The sequence below is a fragment of the Zosterops lateralis genome (assembly GCF_965231275.1).
Source record: "Zosterops lateralis genome assembly, chromosome: 3".
Taxonomy (NCBI): Eukaryota; Metazoa; Chordata; class Aves; order Passeriformes; family Zosteropidae; genus Zosterops; species Zosterops lateralis.
The window spans coordinates 94,896,755-94,915,474 of NC_139764.1; the positions used below are offsets into that span (position 1 = coordinate 94,896,755).

The 18,720-nt window shown below is 35.7% G+C and overlaps 1 protein-coding gene and 1 long non-coding RNA gene across 2 annotated transcripts in view; one reads left to right on the top strand and one right to left on the bottom strand.

The window, feature by feature from the left end:
* Positions 1 to 18,720, top strand: part of SNTG2 (syntrophin gamma 2) — a gene marked incomplete at its 3' end in the record, with an annotated part of 217,993 nt that overhangs the window by 121,144 nt on the left and 78,129 nt on the right. Inside the window, exon 7 of the mRNA XM_083857755.1 lies at positions 13,497 to 13,584. Coding sequence (XP_083713881.1) covers positions 13,497 to 13,584 — 88 coding nt within the window. The remainder of the gene's footprint in view (positions 1 to 13,496; positions 13,585 to 18,720) is intronic.
* Positions 1 to 18,720, bottom strand: part of LOC310907498 — a 245,642-nt gene that overhangs the window by 76,368 nt on the left and 150,554 nt on the right. The gene's annotated exons all lie outside the window — the stretch shown is intronic.

The window sequence follows — 18,720 nt, forward strand, 5'->3', positions numbered from 1 at the left end:
AGGGAATACAGCCAGGAAAGCCTATCTAAACTAACCAAAGAGATATTCCATTCCATATATAACATCATGCTCAGCAGTAAAACTTGTGGGGAGTGTTTTCTGGAGCCATTGCTCAGAGACCGTATGGGTGTGGGAAATGGATTTGTAGAGAATTCTCCAAGCCTGACAGAAGGCTTACATAACATGTATCTGTATGTAAACTTTGAGAATTCTCTACAAATCCATTTCCCACGAATGAGTATCAGGAGGTTGTGACTGATTTCCTTTGCATGATTTGTTTTGTTTTTTACCTTTTTCTTTATTTAAGTTACTAAATTGTCTTTATTGGGAAACTGTCATTATCATGAAGATTTTCTTCCTTTTTTGTTCCTATTGTCTCCCATCCTGCCAATGGTGGGGAATGGGAGTTAACCCACCACAGACTGCTACAAGTGATGCTGCTGGCAAGGGTGGAGATTCTAATTTACTCCACTAGTCCAACCATAGTGAAAAGCCATTAAAGGGCAAAAGCAAATATGTTTCTTACTTTTTTTGGTAAAATTGATGGGTTTTTTCTGTTTGCTTGTCTTGTTTTGGTTTGATTATTTTATTTTTTAAATTGTAACTCTAATAAATGTTTTCAAAAATTTTCTTCCAGTTTTTTATTTTGTTTGTTTCACAATGGCATTCCTTGCTGTTCAGACTTTTTTCCCTGTTTGCTCTTACTTTCTGCCATTTTAGAATGTCTACTGGTTCACCCTTGCAGAGTGTGAGGAAGTGCAGTCAGTCAGCACAAACTCAGAAAACCTTTATTTTACAAAACTGAAGCTTAAGTGTAATTGTATGTCAGTATGGCTCACAGGTGTTAAAGACTTAAAACCCACTAGGGTTAACACATGGGAGAGAAGGCTATGAAATCTGAGAACTTTAGGAAAGGAGGCCAGTTTGTTCTGTCCATTAGCTACCATCTTCCCTCCTGAGATGTTTATGTAGTTAGCTGGTCCTGATTGTACCAAATAGGTAGTTTTGTTTCTTGACTCTTGAACTTCAGCAGGGTTAAATGGTGATTACTTCTTAGCAAGCCAAACAATTAGATAGGTGCTCTGTCAGCAACAATTTAAGAACAAACTGTCTCTCTCCTCAAACTGGCTTTCTCTTGTTTTTCACTTCTGATACTCGAATATTTTTTCCTCTACAATTATTCTAGCTGCTACTATCACACATTAGTTCTGGCTAAGGCTATGGATAGAATAAATAATTCCGAATCAGTGCCAAGAAAAATTCTGCTTTTGCAGGAGGTAATACAATAGTGTGGAAAATTGAAAATAATTTCTTTTCCTTGAAATTTACTTTTAGAAATATTCTACTGGTGTGGAGAGACTGTGAATGCAAAAAATGTTAATTCAGAGATTAATATAGTTTCTGTATTGTGTATCAGAGAGGCAATTTAATTTTCTTTCCCTGATGGCTAATCAGGTTGTCACTGTGCATAACTTGAAAGGAGCAGTCACATCTCCTGAGCGGAGAGAAAGAGGGAAGCAAAGAAAAAGAGTATTATGGTTGAAGCTCACAAAGGTTTACCACTAGGTGTTCTTCTGGCTGGGACTTCAATTTCCAAGATATTCACAATGAACTGTGAACGGAAATGAAAACAAGGTGGCGCTTTTCTGGTTCAAAAGAATTTTTTAGATTCATAGAACTACAGAATTATAAAATGGCTTCTTTAGAAGGAACCTTTAAGATCATCTACTTCCAACACCCCTGCCATGGGCAGGGACACCTTCAGTAAACCAGGTTGCTCAAAGCCCCATCCAACTTGGCCTTGAACACTTCAGGGATGGGAGATCCTCAGTTTCTCCGGCAACCTGGTCCAGTGCCTCACCACCTTCACAGTGAAGAATTTCTTCCTAATGTCTAATTCAAACCTCTCCTTCTCGAGTTTAAAACTCTTCTCCCTTGTCCTATCACTACATTATGTTGTAAAAAGTCCCTCTCCAACTCTCTTGTAGCCCCCTTTAGGGTCTGGAAGGTCTCGCCTGAGTTTTCTCCAGGCTGAACAACTCCAACTCCCACAGCCTGGCATAGGAGAGGTGCTCCAGCCCTCTGAGCATCTTCAGGGCCCATCTGATAATCACAGGGATGAACACACTTCTTGGCATTTTGTGGTGTGAGTCTGGGTATCTTTACCAGAAGTTCTTAGTGAAAGAGGAAAATAAGATTCAGAAAGAATTTTGTGAGTCACTGAGGTAAGCACTGCCCTCTGCTGAAATGCACTAGAAGTACCTGGTTTTTTCCACCATAAGGAAATTTTATATGTGATGAAAAACCATCACTGTTGCCTTTCAGAGGGGAATTGAACAGGGTTCTAAATAATCTCATGTAGACTGTTTTGAACAAAATCTATGATTAGTTAAAATGTAAGTATGTATGAAATTAATCCTATTTCAAGGATTAATCAACTGGTTATTTCCATTAACTAGAAGATTAAGGAGAGGGAGTTTAGTTATGCAAAAATGGGAAATTAGGTGTTGCATGTCATTTTGTTCTTACTGTATCTTAATCGAGTATTTTATAGTAAATTAGTATGTTTCACACATTTTTAGTATTTCACACAAATGTTAATCTCTTTGGAATTTTGCTCAATGATCAGAAAGTATTTGGAAATGTTTATTTCTTTTTATTTATGAATATTCTCACAGAAGGACATTGCTGAATAAAAAATATCCATTAGAACTGAGAATGCATTCAATGGGAATCATTTTAGATTTTCAGTGTTTGAACAGTTTTTAGTCAATAGTAATTAATTTTTAAAAAACATTTAGTACTTCAGAGGTTTACTGTAATACTATTTTATATGTCATTGGCGTGTGGATGGGAGTGATGAACTTGTTCTTCATTAGGCTGATTAATTGAGATACAAGGATTGAACCTGAAAATTACTTATCTTCATTGAGATACTGAGATTTTATTTTCATTTGTCCTTTATTCCATCATACATTCAACATTAGTTATTTTGGAATTGAAGTTCTCTGCATGGTCTTCTGGAATTCAGTTCCAAATGCTGGAAACAGATCATGAATTTTATTCATATAATATCAGAAAAAAAATAGATCAAATAGAAAAAATACTGGAGAATACATAGCTATAATAGGCATATAATGCTTAACTACTCAACAAGTATATCAAAATTAATAAAATAATAAAAGACAGAGCAAGTGATGGATTAATAAAATAAAATCATAAAAATATTTATGAAATATATTGTCAGATATTTGAAAAGTAACATTTTTAATTTAAAAATTTACTTATTACTCTAGTAATATCTTATAATGATATTAATGAATATATTTTGTTGATTTATGCTGTTATTAAAATCGTTCATCTTTAAACAAATTAAGATATATATTTACAATGTGAAAATTACAGTGTTGTATTGGTTAAACTACATGTTAATATTTGAATATACAATTCATTATTATTTGAGGCAACAACCTTATGACTTTAGAGAAATTAAAAATTAAGTTTTTATTTTCTATACACAGAAGGTTTAAAAACATAAGATTACTGCTAGAAATATTCAACAGTGCAGACCAAAGTTCCAGGAAATTTTTGTTTAGCTAGATTGCCCAGGTAGTTGCTACACTGATGTGTACAGATCCCCTTACAGACCTACACATATTTCTGACCCAAGACTGACTATTAACTTCAAATTACTCTTTGAATTTCTGCATTTTTTCCCATGGGAAGCTTTTTGGTTTGAACATGCTTTTTCACTCAACAGAAAAGATGATAAGAAGTAAAAATGAACAGTGTAATTCAAGTATGACAAGTATAAAATGAGTGCTTGACCACTTAAATGAAGGAAAAATGAATATTTTTCTATTTAGACAAACTGTGTATGTTTAATTTCTTGGAAATCTATCTTAATGGTGACAAGATAAAACTTTACAGTACTTTTAGCAATGCTCTGCATGATTTGCTTGAATAGTCCTTTGTATTGCAAATTTTTTGTTTTCTCAGCATAGAAGAAATATTCTCTTAATATTGGAAGGGTAATTCTACCAGATCCAGAAGAACCAGTAACTGAGTTTTTCTCATATCATGTGAAGATTGTGTGATTCTTCTACATGTAATGAAACCGTTTGGTTTCTTTCTTCAACTGCATGGCTCTCCCATTTTCTCAGTAATTCCCAGAGTTTGCTTCTAGATTGTTTAGATTGCCTTTGTTTGTGTAGATTGTTTAGATTATAGTAAACTATTTCTCTTTATAGTTTAGGCCAAAACCTTTAGCATCTTGTATTTTTCTTACTCTACCTAATTTCCAACACTGACGTACACTGTTAGATATTCAAAAAGAAATTTAGAGGGTTTTACATATTAATTTTTCTATTACTAGTTTCTGCGTAAGAAACTTTCACTAGTTTTTGATTATATATATTTTCTTCCCAATATGGTGCTGTTACAATTTTCTTTAAATGGGCAATTTGGGGCATGAAGTGTATCTTGAGTGGCATAAGATTTTGATGTGCTCCAGACTAAGAGAGTGTCTCCAGTCACACAAAGATGTCTGAACAGAAACAAAATGGTTAGAATCCATCACCCAGGAATATTATTGACAGGGAGCTTGCTGAAATGATCTCAGACTCACTCCTTGTTTTCTTTATTATTAGGAGATTTATATTTGAGATCATCCAAAGTGAGCATATAGATTTGGAACCATTTGTAGGTTACTTTCCAGCACAATGCAGTTTTGTCACACAGCTGTTCAAGAAATTGCATCATTTCTATAAATTGGTTTTCATTGAGAAGATCTTTACACATGAAAAAATCACGAAGTTTATGTTTAGCTAATGCATTGTAATATATTTATAGGACTACAGACACACCAAAGAAAAGATATCAAGCTTTTGAAGGTTTTACTTTCTTAACTTTGTCTTGGTAATCGTTTTCAATGTTCCTTTGTCATTGCCTCCGTCAGTTCTAAAAGAATGCTTTAGTTATCTATTATGTGGACAGCAAATACCTGTTAATGCTGAATGTATATCTGCTGGAGAGCTGCATGCATCAGACCTGAGGCAGGAACTGGGAGAAGTGAACAAACTCTTTTACTGAGCAACATTTATTAAAGAGTTTAGTGTAGCCACTTTCACTAAGACTTACTGTGTATTTCAGAAAATTTGCTGCTGCGACGTAGGTGGGCAGAATTAAACATCAATAGCAAGAATGCTAGTGTGTGACATTTGCTGAACATAGTTTTCTTTCAAATTATTCTATAGAATTTTCCTGAGCTACTTTCATGGAGATTTAGTCACAACAGAAGAGGAATTATCATGACAGTGAGACAAATAATTAAAGAATGTTTTTCATCTTGCTTGGACAAAAATGATCTAATTTTAATTTCATTTTTCCAAGTGATAATTTGCCATAAGTATTCTGTATCCCAGAACTGCATAAAAACAAAGCTACATAAAATCATCAAGTTGTGGTATAACTTTATAATTTCATGGAATGTACGATTCATCCTCATTGTTTCCAGATGCTCTAAGAAGTGTGATTATTTCCTCACTGGATGAATCTGGCAACATTCCTCACTAAGAAACAAGTTCTAGAATACTTATGGTCTCCAATGTCTTTCACATGCAAATGATAATTTCACATGCTTTAAAACATGATTTTGCCATTTAAATTTGCATCCATTTGCACCTTTACTGCACTTTTGTAGGAGATAGCAAAATTTCAGAGATTTTTTTAAAATGGAGTAATATAAGTACCTGTGTAAATGTACATCTCAAAATATTACACAACTTTTGTAAGGTAATTATAGAAATCAATTTCATTTCAAGCTCTAAATATGTTAAGAAAGCATTCACAATTAAGTAGTTCACATTTCAGCACTACTATTTTATCTCCATCATTTCACAGGAACTTCATTCCCTGCGTTAGAGAAGCAGCAAGTATGCTGGCATTATGAGCATTTACAATGTGCATAATCTTTGAGCACAAAAGCAGAATTACTATAATTAAAACTGATGGAAGAATTCAGATACCTCACACAAAGGAGCTCTAGGAAGAATTCAAATCTTTGTTAAGCTGTGGACACAAAATGTAGCACTTAGGTAAAGCACAACAGAGTGTGACCAGCTACAATTTTAAGTGATTACTAAGGAGTATAAGGAGTTAAGATACTTAATTTTTTAAAAAAGTGTTTCTTTTAACCCTTTTAAATTTCTATTTATTTCATTGATAAATGTTGAAAGACATACAAAGGATTTATGAGAATTATACCAGCCACTTTAGTCTGTTCTGGTTTGGGTTGAATTAGGGGAGAACCTTCAGGAATCCTCTAATAACAAAACCTCTACCACCTCTCCCCCAACCCTGGGTTTGGGAAGGAATCTCTTGAACACAAAGTGGAAAAAACCGGTTTATTAACAAATGAATAAACACCCCCCCCCCCGACACAAGGGGAAAAAAAAGAACAGAAAAAGCTCAGGTTACTGTGAGGGGGAGGGCGCAGAGCTTCTTTTACGAGCCCCGGCGATCCTCTTTCGGACTCCTCCAGCCAGATCAGCTCCGGGTGCCGGTCCTAAATCTTAAAAAGGGGGGGGGGGGGTGGGGGGGGGGGGAAGGGAGAAGAGGGAAAGAGGAAGAAAAAACAAACAGAGCACAGAGGCGGCAGAAAGAAAGGAAGAAAAAAAAGAACGAAAGGGCAAGAAAATAGCAGAAATTGCGAGACAGCAAAGCGCCTAAAAGCCAGGAAGCCAAAAGCAGCAGCAGCCGAAAGTGCCAGCAGGAAAGTGCCCGCCCCCCTAACAGGGACGGGACAGCTCTTAGACATAACAAAGGAGTCCACGATATGGGATTATGGGATAGAGAGCACTGTCAGCCCAGGACATAGTCATAAATACAAAGGCACTTTCTTCCATCTCCTCCTCCTCCCACCTGTTCAAAACTGAGTACCATATAAGTAGGTTAAATATGTAAAGAAAAAAGGGGCTTGAAAGAAGAACAAAAGGGTGGAAGCTATCCGTGGGTAAATCAGTGGGGAGGGTGGGGGGATGGGTAGGGGTGGTTATCTTTGAAAGGGCTGGTAGGAAAAGAAAAAGCTACTTTATAGCTTCAGGAACAACCCTGTATTATGTCCCTTGTTATCCTTGATAATCAGTATGAAGATCTATCCGCTCCTGCTTCCTTTGATCCTTATATACTGTGCCAAAGTAGCCTATCTCTTCATTTTTAGTCATTTTGCTTGGTTTCCACTCTGGCTGAGCTGACTTCTCTGAAGCAGTATCACTGCCATCTCATTTCTCTCTTTTACACCTTCCTTTTCCTATCTAAACAATGTTTTTTGTTTTTCATTAATTTACTGCCTTATATTAGGTGACCTTCAGTATTTCATCAGGATATAAAGAACTTTGAAGTGCTGTACATTCTAGCTCAATGTTATCAACACGAAATAGCTGCAAGCTAGTAAAGAGTTACTGTACACCCTGGTGATTCCGAATAGATTAATTAAATAAATGTTTGTGAAGGATTAAACTTAGGCTGTTTACATAAGTGGAACTAAGTTATTTTGCATTTTTTAAGGATTTTTGAAATGGAAAGGGAAATATAAGTTATATAGAGGCCTTACAAGCACAGAAAATTAACCCAATAATAAAATTGGTGTATTTCTGATCACAAGACAGATTGACTGTATAAGTTGTTCATAAGTATTATTTCTCTTCAAAAAGTTAGTGGCTTAATGGGAGTGTGATCTAAATAAGTGAATAGATCTTATACGTATCACTAATATTTCAGGCTCATTTGTTTAGCTGCTGAGTGGAGGATGAATAATAGCACCTCCTGTTTTTCCTTATTGTAGAGATCAGACAAAACACTCATAGAGCAGGAGTGTGTTCATACACTTCAAAAGGCAAATAAGCTAGCACATTGTATCAAAAGTATTAAAGGACTGGATTAGGAAATCAAAAGAGTCTTTGGTATGTTGGGGTTTTTTTGTCTGATACGATATTATACATCAAAAAAGTCTTATACAAAAATGTTTCATAGAAAAAGTACAGCTGTATTTAAACAGGTATGGTATTTTAACTGTAATCAGTACTCTGAGGAAAAAGAAACTTAGTCAGAAGATTGTAACATGACAGTGGGATTTGAATGATATTATCCTTATCAGATAGTGTGTTATTTTCCCAGTACAGGAAAATTTTAGTATTGAATAAAATCATATACTTTATGGTGATCTGTACTGAATAAATATTAGCCTGTACAGTACCAAAATTACAAGGAATCGTGGACTATGGTCCTGAGACAGTATGCAGAGGTTTCAGGTATGAGACTTTGCCTCAGAGAGAGAAAACATTTCTCTCTGATGTGTGCTGAATATTGCAGATGATCTGCTGGTTTATGATGATAGTAGCACTTTCATGTCTGAGGAATTGGGAAAACAAAAGTATTAAGGACTAACACAGAGGGGTACTACTAATATGAAATACCGCTGAACTTTATCCATAGGTATTCCTATTATGCTTTTGTGTTCATCTACATACTGTAAGGAATTTAGTAAATGAGAAATGTTTTTGTATTCTAGATGCCCCAGTCCTTTAAGTCTAAGAGGATGAATATATTAGTGATTATAAATAAATTCTATGGCTGATTCAAATTGCATAGCACTCCATTGAACTGATCATGGAGTCATGGGTCTTCTAGCTTGTACTTCAGCAGTTAATGTGCAGGCAACAAAAGCACTTCTTCGTGCTTCCTATCTTTAGTCCTGTGTTAACTCTAAATTAGGCTAGAAGACCTAGATCAAAGGGATCATTGTGGAAAAGTTTGTTGTGAGAAAAGGAAGAAATGTCCAAATTGTTAACGATTTCTAAATCAGAGAACACAGCATATGACCTGCTGGGTTTGACAATTTCAAAACCTTCTGGCTTGTTTTTTACATTTGGTAGCACCAGACAGCCTTCATTAAATATTGCCCATCCCTCAGCTGAAGTTACCTTCCTCGTCATTTTATACCATTGCCACTAAATGATGGCAGGGGTTTTTGACTGATACCTCACTGCTCAGAAACTTCGGGTCAGATAGAATCTGATTCTGAGAGCTGTGCATGTATGTTACAGACACAAGCAAACAAAGAAAATTGGAAAGTAATGGCTACATGAAAACCTGTGTTTGGTATTTTTAGCTCCATCTGTGCTCATTCAAATTTCTATAAACTCAGCCACTTAACTATCATGTAGAAACATTTCTAGATATAGTTGAAGATTATGAATTGCAGGGTAGGATGTTACAATTTCTTTGCTTGAAAAGGACTGCATTTGAGACAGAAATGTTTCCAATTCTATGGCTACTGATTCCACTTTACTATATATGTTTCCAGTCACATGTAGTCAGATATGTTTATCTGTCTCTTGTGAGTTTTTGATATCTGAGACAATTCTTTGTTTTTGCAAGTAATACATAACAGTAGATAAGCAATAATACATACTGCTGGTTCTTTACTTTTGAGTTCTGTGGCTTTTAACCCTTTTTATTTATAGCACACTGATCACAGCTGAGAGTGACCTGCATCTCCAGAGAGAAGTCCTCATAATGCTCTGATATTCTTGAGATTTTTTGAAAATGGCAAAATTGCTATCTCAGGAATGAGTCTTCATGCTTCAGGTAATAGTTATCCTCAAGCAAATTTATTTGAACTTTAATTGCTTCAGGGAACAGCTGAGTTGACTCAAATTTTATTTTCCAATGTACAGTATGTGACAGTGTCTTTCAAATTCTGGATAGTTTTTTCAAGAATTGTTTACACAATGCTAATTACACCCTAGAGTGTGTAATTACATAGAAAAAATTATGTACACAATAGTGAAAAAAAAATTCAGTAATTTCTTTTTTGTCCTTTATGTCTGGCATTTGTATCATACAGAAGCAGCATTATTTGTTTAAATTGATACTGAAGCTGTCTCTAAAAATGTCTTTTTCTCTATTTATAGGCAGAAATTAGAGGAAAAGTGAGAATTGATTAAACTAAGAGAAGGTTGCAGTTTAGTTTAAATCTGTGAAAATTTCCATAAGCTGCATTGTCGTTTTTCCTAGCAAATTTTTATAAATTGTTCAGACAAAAATGCTTGCTTTGTATTAGCCAGCTAAGCATTTAGAAAGAGATTATTGCTCATTGAATAGTGCAAAGCTAAGGAAGAGAAGAATAAAAAAGTATTTATTTGAAACCACTCCATATTTGACCATTGGAAAAGAGACAAATATCAAGAAATCATTGTTTCTTAAACTAGCTTAATTCTGATTCATGGTTTTCCATGAATTGCAATCCAATTTTAATTTTAAAAACTATTTTTAAATACATTTTGTGTCTGTTGTTATTTTAAAGTCCACTTGTACTGCGAGGTGTCAGATTATCACACATCTTCCTTGCTTACACATAGACATATAGGCACAGTACCAGATATTTTAGCCCTGTTCGTATGTTTTGAGCTGAAACTGCCAAGTTTCATAAAGTGCCTCCAAGTATACTTTTGCCTAGGAGGCATTTTAAGTGTTAAATACTATTGTTCTTTCTGAAGATTGAAGAATTTTTAAAAATTTTTAGTTCTCTAGATTTCATTGGTTGGTTGTTTGGGTGTTTTTACTATTATGTGTTATGGTCTAATTCTTCATGTATTTTACTCTATCTTGGTTGTTAGCCTGCTGTGTTGCAGGCTTATACATAGCCTTCCATCCAGATACTTGTCAAGTCTCAGACTTGCACTTTGACTTTTAAGTGTTTTATTTATGAAATGCTTGTACCTCAAGCTCAGACATTCATCAGGTTATTTCCATCCTTCTATCTCAGAATTTTTGCTTCAGACTTTTAGCCTGAGTTAGATACTTAAATATTCTTCAATGCATGCAAGATAGATTATATATAAGATTAATTTCATCTAACTTCATATGTTTAAAGTATAAGGTTATAATCCAGATTCTCTGTATGTAGAGTTACATATCTGTGGATCAAGATTTCTTTGAATCCTAAGATCTTTACTCATTTCTAGAAAATCTATTAGCAAATACTTTAGAGTTGAATCTTTTAAATGGCCAAAATGAAATTATTTTACTTCTGCGCTCAGAATAAATATTGGCTAAAGGGCCATATGGGTGAATTCATTCATCAAAAAACATTCTCCTTTCCAATTTTAATTGCTATTCTTAACAAGATAGAACCTGCTTCAAACAGCCAAAATCTTGTCTAAATCTCTGAGCAGTGTGATTATTAATGTTCAGGTATGATTGAGGATTTAGAACAAATCACAGTAAAGACAAGGAACCAGAATTAAAAGAGAATGCACAGCAGCTATTCATTTTGCCATTGGCTTGTCTGCTTAGAGGTATACAGCATTTCCCTGAGTCAGGTGTTGACAGTAAAAATGAAACGACAAAGGTCATTAGATTTTCCTAAAATATGAGTCGTATTTTTCTTCACAGACTCTCTACTGTAGTTAGTTGATATATAACCTATTTATATTTGTAACATTGTCTCTATTCTGGTCTTGAGAAATGCATGTGAGAAAGAGAAGTATACTAAACCCTGGACTGATAAATGCACCCAGAGATAAACAAAACCTGCAAACTAGAGCCAGCATGAAAAGCAAGCATTTCAGCTGAAGCCTTTTTTTCCTTTATATATATATGAACATGAGTAAGTGCATAAACACACACAGATGGAGTTAGCTTCACTAAATGCATTTAATCAACCTTTAAAAAAACCCACCAAAACACACTTCTGCAATCCTCATTTTATATTATTACTACAACAGTGTAACAGTGAATATTACTCCAAAGGTACCGGATTTGTCTTTTTTGAACTTAGTGGACTTTTGCAAAAGCTTCAGCATCACAGAGCAGTACATTATTTAGTGACCTTCTGACTGTTAAGACCTTCTCGTGATCACTGAAATTGATTTAGTTTTGTTAGTATGTGTGTGGTTCAACGCTCTGACCTCTTCAGGCACTACCCGAAGAATAGTAAGCAGCTTCAGGACAGTATGATACAGTGTGAATATCTTTTTAGGTAATACTGATGCTTGCTTTAAACCAAATCATTAATATTAGAGTTATTTCCTTTTCAAAATATAATTTGAAATTAAAAAATGAAATCTCATAGTCTGCAACAGTCTCTAGTCTACTGTTTTGTTCCAACAGTTTTTGGATTTATCTTTGAAAAATATGACTAACGTCTTCCAAAAGTACATTAGGCAATGTCTGTCATGCTGTCTCCTCTCATCTCTTGACGAATATAAATGTTTGTTAAGCAAACATTTTTTGCTTAATTAAGAGGAAACATAGTTGTTCTTCTGTGTTTGCAAAAGGTCTATTTTAATTTTAGAAATTCAAATTCTTTCTTGTTATTCCAAAGTTAAAATTAAAGCACTTCACTTTTTTGGCTTATTTAAAAAGGTTCTTAGTTTCCATCAGACATAAGCTTGATGTTTTCATGTAAGTGAATACATCAGTCTCTCGTGTAAGTGTTATTTTAGGTACACGAGTGGAAAAATTAAAATGTTTGAGGTAATCCTGCATCTCATGATGTTGACCAATGTGGCATTGTGCTAAAACAATGGTCTGGAACAACACAATCACCAGCTTCCTCCCAGTACCTTAAACCATTAAATGCATCTACTAAGTCAATTTGCTGCAGTTAGTTGTTTTCTGCTTGGTGGATGAATGCTTTGGTTGTGCACAGATTAGAAGCCACAAGCTGTAGCATCCATTTCTGGCAAACTCGATCAGGGATATGCAGACCCTGTGTGTGTACAGACCACATGCAAACCAAATGCAATACTTGTTTCCTGAGAGTCATGCATAAAAAACTGGGGAATACCTCTGCCCTGTAGTGGGAACAGAGTTCCATTAGAGATATTATTTGTAGTTCTGCATTTAAAAAAACACTTTATGTCGTAGTATGCTATGCCTCAAAGTGAATTCTGATGGTTTAAAACATGTCTATACCTGTGTTTGTGTGTGTGCGTGCGTTCCCTTTTGGTTAACAAGTCCTTACAGGTAATAAAGACACAAAACTTGAGACTGTATTTGAAACAGAAGTGTGCTTAATTTCTTACCCAAATCAAATACATAAGATCAAGATGTGTATGATGTATTAATATATTTTCATATGTCTTTCTGTTTGTGTACAGACAAAATGAATGTATTATATCTAAATAAACACATTTTTCTCTACTATCCTATGTCAGCTTTATAAAATCAGTTAGTGGAAGCTGTATTCAGTTGACGTGTAATATTAGGTTATTCAGCAAATTATTTATTCATGTTGTTCCACTGATGTTGCCTACTCTTTTCTATTGTTGGTGTGGCTTGATCCTCAAGCTGTTCTACATACCAAGTCAGAAATGCTTACACTGAGTTTGTTTTAGATCAACAGGCATGTTGATTTCATTTTAAGTAATGTGCTTTCCATGACTGATGGTTCTTTGGTTTAAAGTAGTTGTTATTTGTCACACTGACAGGTACACCTACTGCGAAATGCTGGCGATGAAGTTACCATCACAGTTCAATACCTCAGGGAAGCTCCATCATTTTTAAAGCTCCCATTAGGTAAGAGGAAATTAGTGAATAGGAGTAATTTGTTTTCCTCTTTGTAGTATTCTTGTAATAAGCTGACAGTGACAGAAATAGAAATTCAATCCCTGAGTGCTTTACAGGAAGAAGTAGAAAATTGTCTGTCTACTTTACTGTTTAACATATAAGAATCTGCATACTGCCTTGCTCCTTATGTATAATTTATTCAAAATAAAACTGAAAAAAAATCATTAAAATTCAGTACAGTCATGAGTGATAGCTGAAAATTTTTCAATAGAAGCTTTGCCTGAATACAATAAAATAGTGTTTGCAAACATTTGAATCATACATTTACGCTGAGAGGTACTTTGAGGACACTTACCAAACAAATGGATAACATTAATTATATATATTTTATAAATTACCTTGCTATTTTGATTGGTTTTGTCAGCAGATGTATGTTGAGACAGTTGAATAGTTTAACAGTAGCAATACTAAAAAATACTAACAGTAGTAAAACTAAAAAAGCAATACTAAAAACAATACAGATCAGGGAAGTTTGAGGCTCTTTGAGTTAGCAGATAAAATATTCAAATTGCACAGTTGGGATCAGTGTTGCAAGTAGAAAAGTGTTCATAATAAATCAGTTTATTTAATCAGATTAAATAATTTTGCACCAGTTTATTTTAACATATTATTTTCTCTCCAAAATAAGCAAAAAGTTTTGAAACGTCTTGTTCTTTGGATTGATTTAGATTTTATTTATTTAAGTTGGGCTCAATTATGTACTTGTTTTTTCCTAATTTCAACAGACTCATAGGTGTCATAGTTTAGATGTTTCCACTAGAAGAGTGTCACTCATTTAATCTAGATTTTTAAAACTCTTAAAAGCCAACTTGACAGGCCCCTACTAAGCTGAATTATACACTTTATGCTAAAACTTTTCTTTCAGTGCTTACTGCTTATCATTTTCATTTAAAAATATATGGTCAGTGTTTCTTAAAATGAATATTAGGGTTTGGTCTTCCTACTTTTCCTACTAGATCATCAGATGACTCTAAAGTTATGTTGACTATGCCTTGGATAACTGTGTCCAAGCTTAAACATGATTTTAGTAAGCTAACAGCACCTTGGCAATAGTTGTTCTACGTATTCATTTGTGACTATGACAGTCCTACTAGAACTTGTATCTCATCTTGTAGACTGACACCACATGAACTGTATTGCTGGTTGTTGATTAACCTTAGCTAAGAGCCGAACTCCCACTCAGACACTCTCTCACTCCCTGTTCTCAAACAGAACATGGTGGGAAAACAGAACAAAAAAGCTATTAGGTCAGAAGAGATTAGCTATTGACTAACATCATGGCCAGAGCAGAGGCAACATGGGGAAACTTAGATAAATGTAGTACTTATTAAAATCGATGCAGGCAATGAGAAACAAAGACAAATAAATTGTCCATCACCTTCTTCACTGATCTTGAGGTTCACTTGATTTTCGTGTCTCTCTTTTCCTTACTATTGTCTCTATTCTTCTGCATTTTACCCTTTGTTAAAGTTTCCCAGAGGTGCTATTGGCTCAGTGGCAATGTGGGATCAGGCTGGAACTGTCTCTGTCTGGCACAGGGCAGCCCCAACCATTTCCCACTTCTGGAGACATCCCACCCTGTAAACCCTTGCCACTAAGACTAGCACACTCTCTACACGAGCTGGCTGCCACCTTCACAAAGTAGTTCTTGTAAGTCCAGGAATATTGGTGCCCTCTTTGTACATCATGGGGAACTTGGCTTTCTCACCATGAGAAACATACAGCATTCCTGTCTGGGAGGCTGAGATCATGGCACTGCTTCCATAAAGTGCTATTTCTGGAAAGATAAAGCAGTGATAATCAGGGAGACCCTCTCCCCTCTCAGTGACCAGCTAGCAGTACTTGGAGTCTGCCCCTGATTACTGTTATTCAAAGAAAACCTTTTCTGGAATAGGGAAGACAGTGCCATTTTAGACAAGCTACCAGACTATCAAGGAGCACAGCAGTGCTTCCGAAATGAGATACCTTGTGTACAAACTGCTTATTTTGGGCAGCTTATCAGACTTGATTCCTTTATGCAGAGCATGAAGAAATTTTTGGCAAGCGTTATACTACCCTGCCTAGTCCTATGCATGATCCAAGCCTTATACCACATGCTCAAAAAAAGAACTTGCTAGGTATGATCACACATGTAAGGAACTTAAGAAATTACTCTTCTCCTACACTGAACCTGGACCTCCGCAAGAGCTTACATGTGCCTTTCTAGGTTGCTCTCTGTAGCCATCCAATAGAGGCTGAAACCAAGGTCTGTGAGTCAAGTGATCTTTGGTAAATGGCTTGCTATAAATATTCATTCTTGTGGTGAGAAAATAAGCAAAAAAGGTAGATAAAATTATGGAAAGTAGTTCTGATTTAAGAAAATAAATAAACTGGAGTTACAGAGAATAGTAATGGAGTTACAAAGAATAGCACCTCGTTTCAAGAAGAGCTTTTCATGAATCAGTGCCACAGAAGGGAATTTCCGTCATGAAGCATCAATGATGCATATAAAAAGTTAAGTACCAATTCCATTATGCAATTAAAAAAAAATCAAATCTCACTGCAGGCAGGATTTAAGTGCATGCATGCATAGTTCTGAAGTATCTTGGCCTCTTGGCATCCCAGAAGACTCAGGCACTTGGTCCCCTACCTTCCAGCATTTGATCAGACCAGCTGTTGTGCTGGCAGTTTTAGTGCTGTGGTATGTTCACTTCAGCTGCATCCATAATGTCTCTTCCCATTAACCCATATCATCAGGAGCAGCATCTGCCTCCCCTGCCTCCTTCTCATACATCTCCCTTCCCTACACCATCTCATCTCATGGCAAAAAACACAAGATGTCAGAACATGGAAATATCTACCTACAATTCTCACAACATTTTCCCCCTTCATTATTGCCAACAAAAAGTACAGAATTTGGTATGGGTTTATTTGTGGATACTGATTAAGTATCACTTCAGGATGAGACAAGGACTGATTGTTTCTGTGTTTGGAGGCAGCCCCAGTCAAGGGTGATCTGCCAGTATTGATCCTTGTCTGTTTCACAGCTGTCCAGGAAACTTAATACTTACTAGACTATTAAAAGGCTGTCCATAATAGTAAGTTAAATAATTCCAACAATATTCTCTGCTACAGCTGTTTCTTTGATCAGCAATTTTATAAAATATTGCAGAATGGTTGGCAGAATTTTACATAGGACAAATCATTACTTCTCAAAAAAACATCAGGCCTGGATCAGAATTGTTACGGGCCAATAAGGTACCTGCTTCACTGGGATGTGTAGCTCCATGGCAAAGATGATACCTGATCCCATCACTGTGGCCTTCTCTAAGGTCCCTGTCAGCTAAGAGAGAAGATAGATTTGTGTTTCTTGAAACCAAGAGGAGGAATTTTGGATTTTTGATGTGGGGCAGAAAGTTAAAATTGCCTATGAGGCTATTTGTTAGCCTGTTACAGAACAATTATGGCATCAACTCTTGGGTATTGTTATTAAGGATTCTCTGGATCTCAGCTTATTGCCCATGCCAGAGTTAAGCTGGGCTTGTAAAACCTATTTAAGTAAGATGCACTGCTGCTAGGAAAACTTCTCAGGATGTTTTCTGGTGTAAGACTCTTAAATTTTTTTCTGTTTGATAGTTATACCAAATGATCAGAATGTTCCAAATTTTCAAAGCTTACAATGTAATTAAAAATCAAGAGTGTTTCCTTTGATTTTAATTTTGTGATTGTTCTAGAATGAACTTTTTGTCTTTTGGAGGTTGCCTATGCCATAATCAGCAAGTTCAAGATAAAAGTTTTTATTTATGTACAAGAAGTCTCCAGTATCCTTCAGCAGTGTCAGTCATAAGACAAATTGTTAATAATAAAGTCTTGCTGACTGTTTGCTGTACATTGCTCTGCTGTTGTGTGTTTTGAGGGTTGTTTGTTACTTAGAGATTTAGTGTCATTCACTGACTGAAATAAACAACCTCCTGCTGATGGAACTGTTGAGTTGTCCAGAACTTTAATAGAGACTTTTCTAGGTCTAGAAAGTATAAGGCTTTTAAAGTTTTAAATAAATCTAGTCTTTATTAAAATAAGTAGTAAAATACCTAATGTCTTAATTTGGAAAATCTCATTAATTTTGGCAAAAGTATTTTAAAAGGATTTATCAACAACTCCTACCTGTACCACTGCAAATGAGTTCTTGCATTAGGTTTAATGTCAGCACTTACTAGTGCTTGGTGATTTCCTGAGTTACTGCCAGCTCTCCAAAATCATCTGTGATGCTTACAAAATTTATTTCCCTCACCCTGGAGCCCTGCCTGTTTTTTTAGTGCTACCCACAGGGGCATCTCAGTCTCCTGTGTGAACAGCAGACTCATATCCTCGCCATCTCTACATCTCTCTGATCCCTCCTTGTTTCACAGGGTATGTCATGAGGTTCTTTTTTTCCTCTGAACATTCTCAGCTATTGCTCAGATAAAGACCAAGCAGAGATATTTTCCTCCCCCACAGGATCCTTGCTCACCCAACCTTCCCAAATGAACAAGAATGCCAAAGCTGAGAATAAGCAAATTGAACAGATGATGCCTATGATAGGGTAGGTTTGCATTTCTCCTAGGCCGATTGTCTATGATTTGGGTGAGATCACACATTGAGACAGTAACAATTGCTGGAAGCTTAGCAAATGCCTCTTTTCATAGCATCAGTACCCAGCAGGATGCTGTAGCTCAGCTGGTCAGAGCATGGTGCTAATAACACCAAGGTTGTGGGTTTGTTCCCTGTACGGGCCATTCACTTTGAGTTGGACTCAAAGATCCTTGTGGGTCCCTTCTAACTTGGAATATTCTATGATTTCTGTAATTATGGCCATGGAGTGCAGAGTTATCTGTAGCAGATGTTTTGTTTAACATAAACGATTTGATAATCTTTGATAAGTAATTTGGTAAGTAATGTTCCACAGTTTGGACTGGTACCTTACACTTGATTTGGAGTCTCATCTACTTAGGCAAGGGCTGCAGTAACAGGTAGTATATGATCATACTGTATTTTGTTCTAAGAACAGGGAGGAACAGCCCTGATTGCTGTAGGGCTGCCATAGGGGAAAGCAGAGTTCCTTGGAGA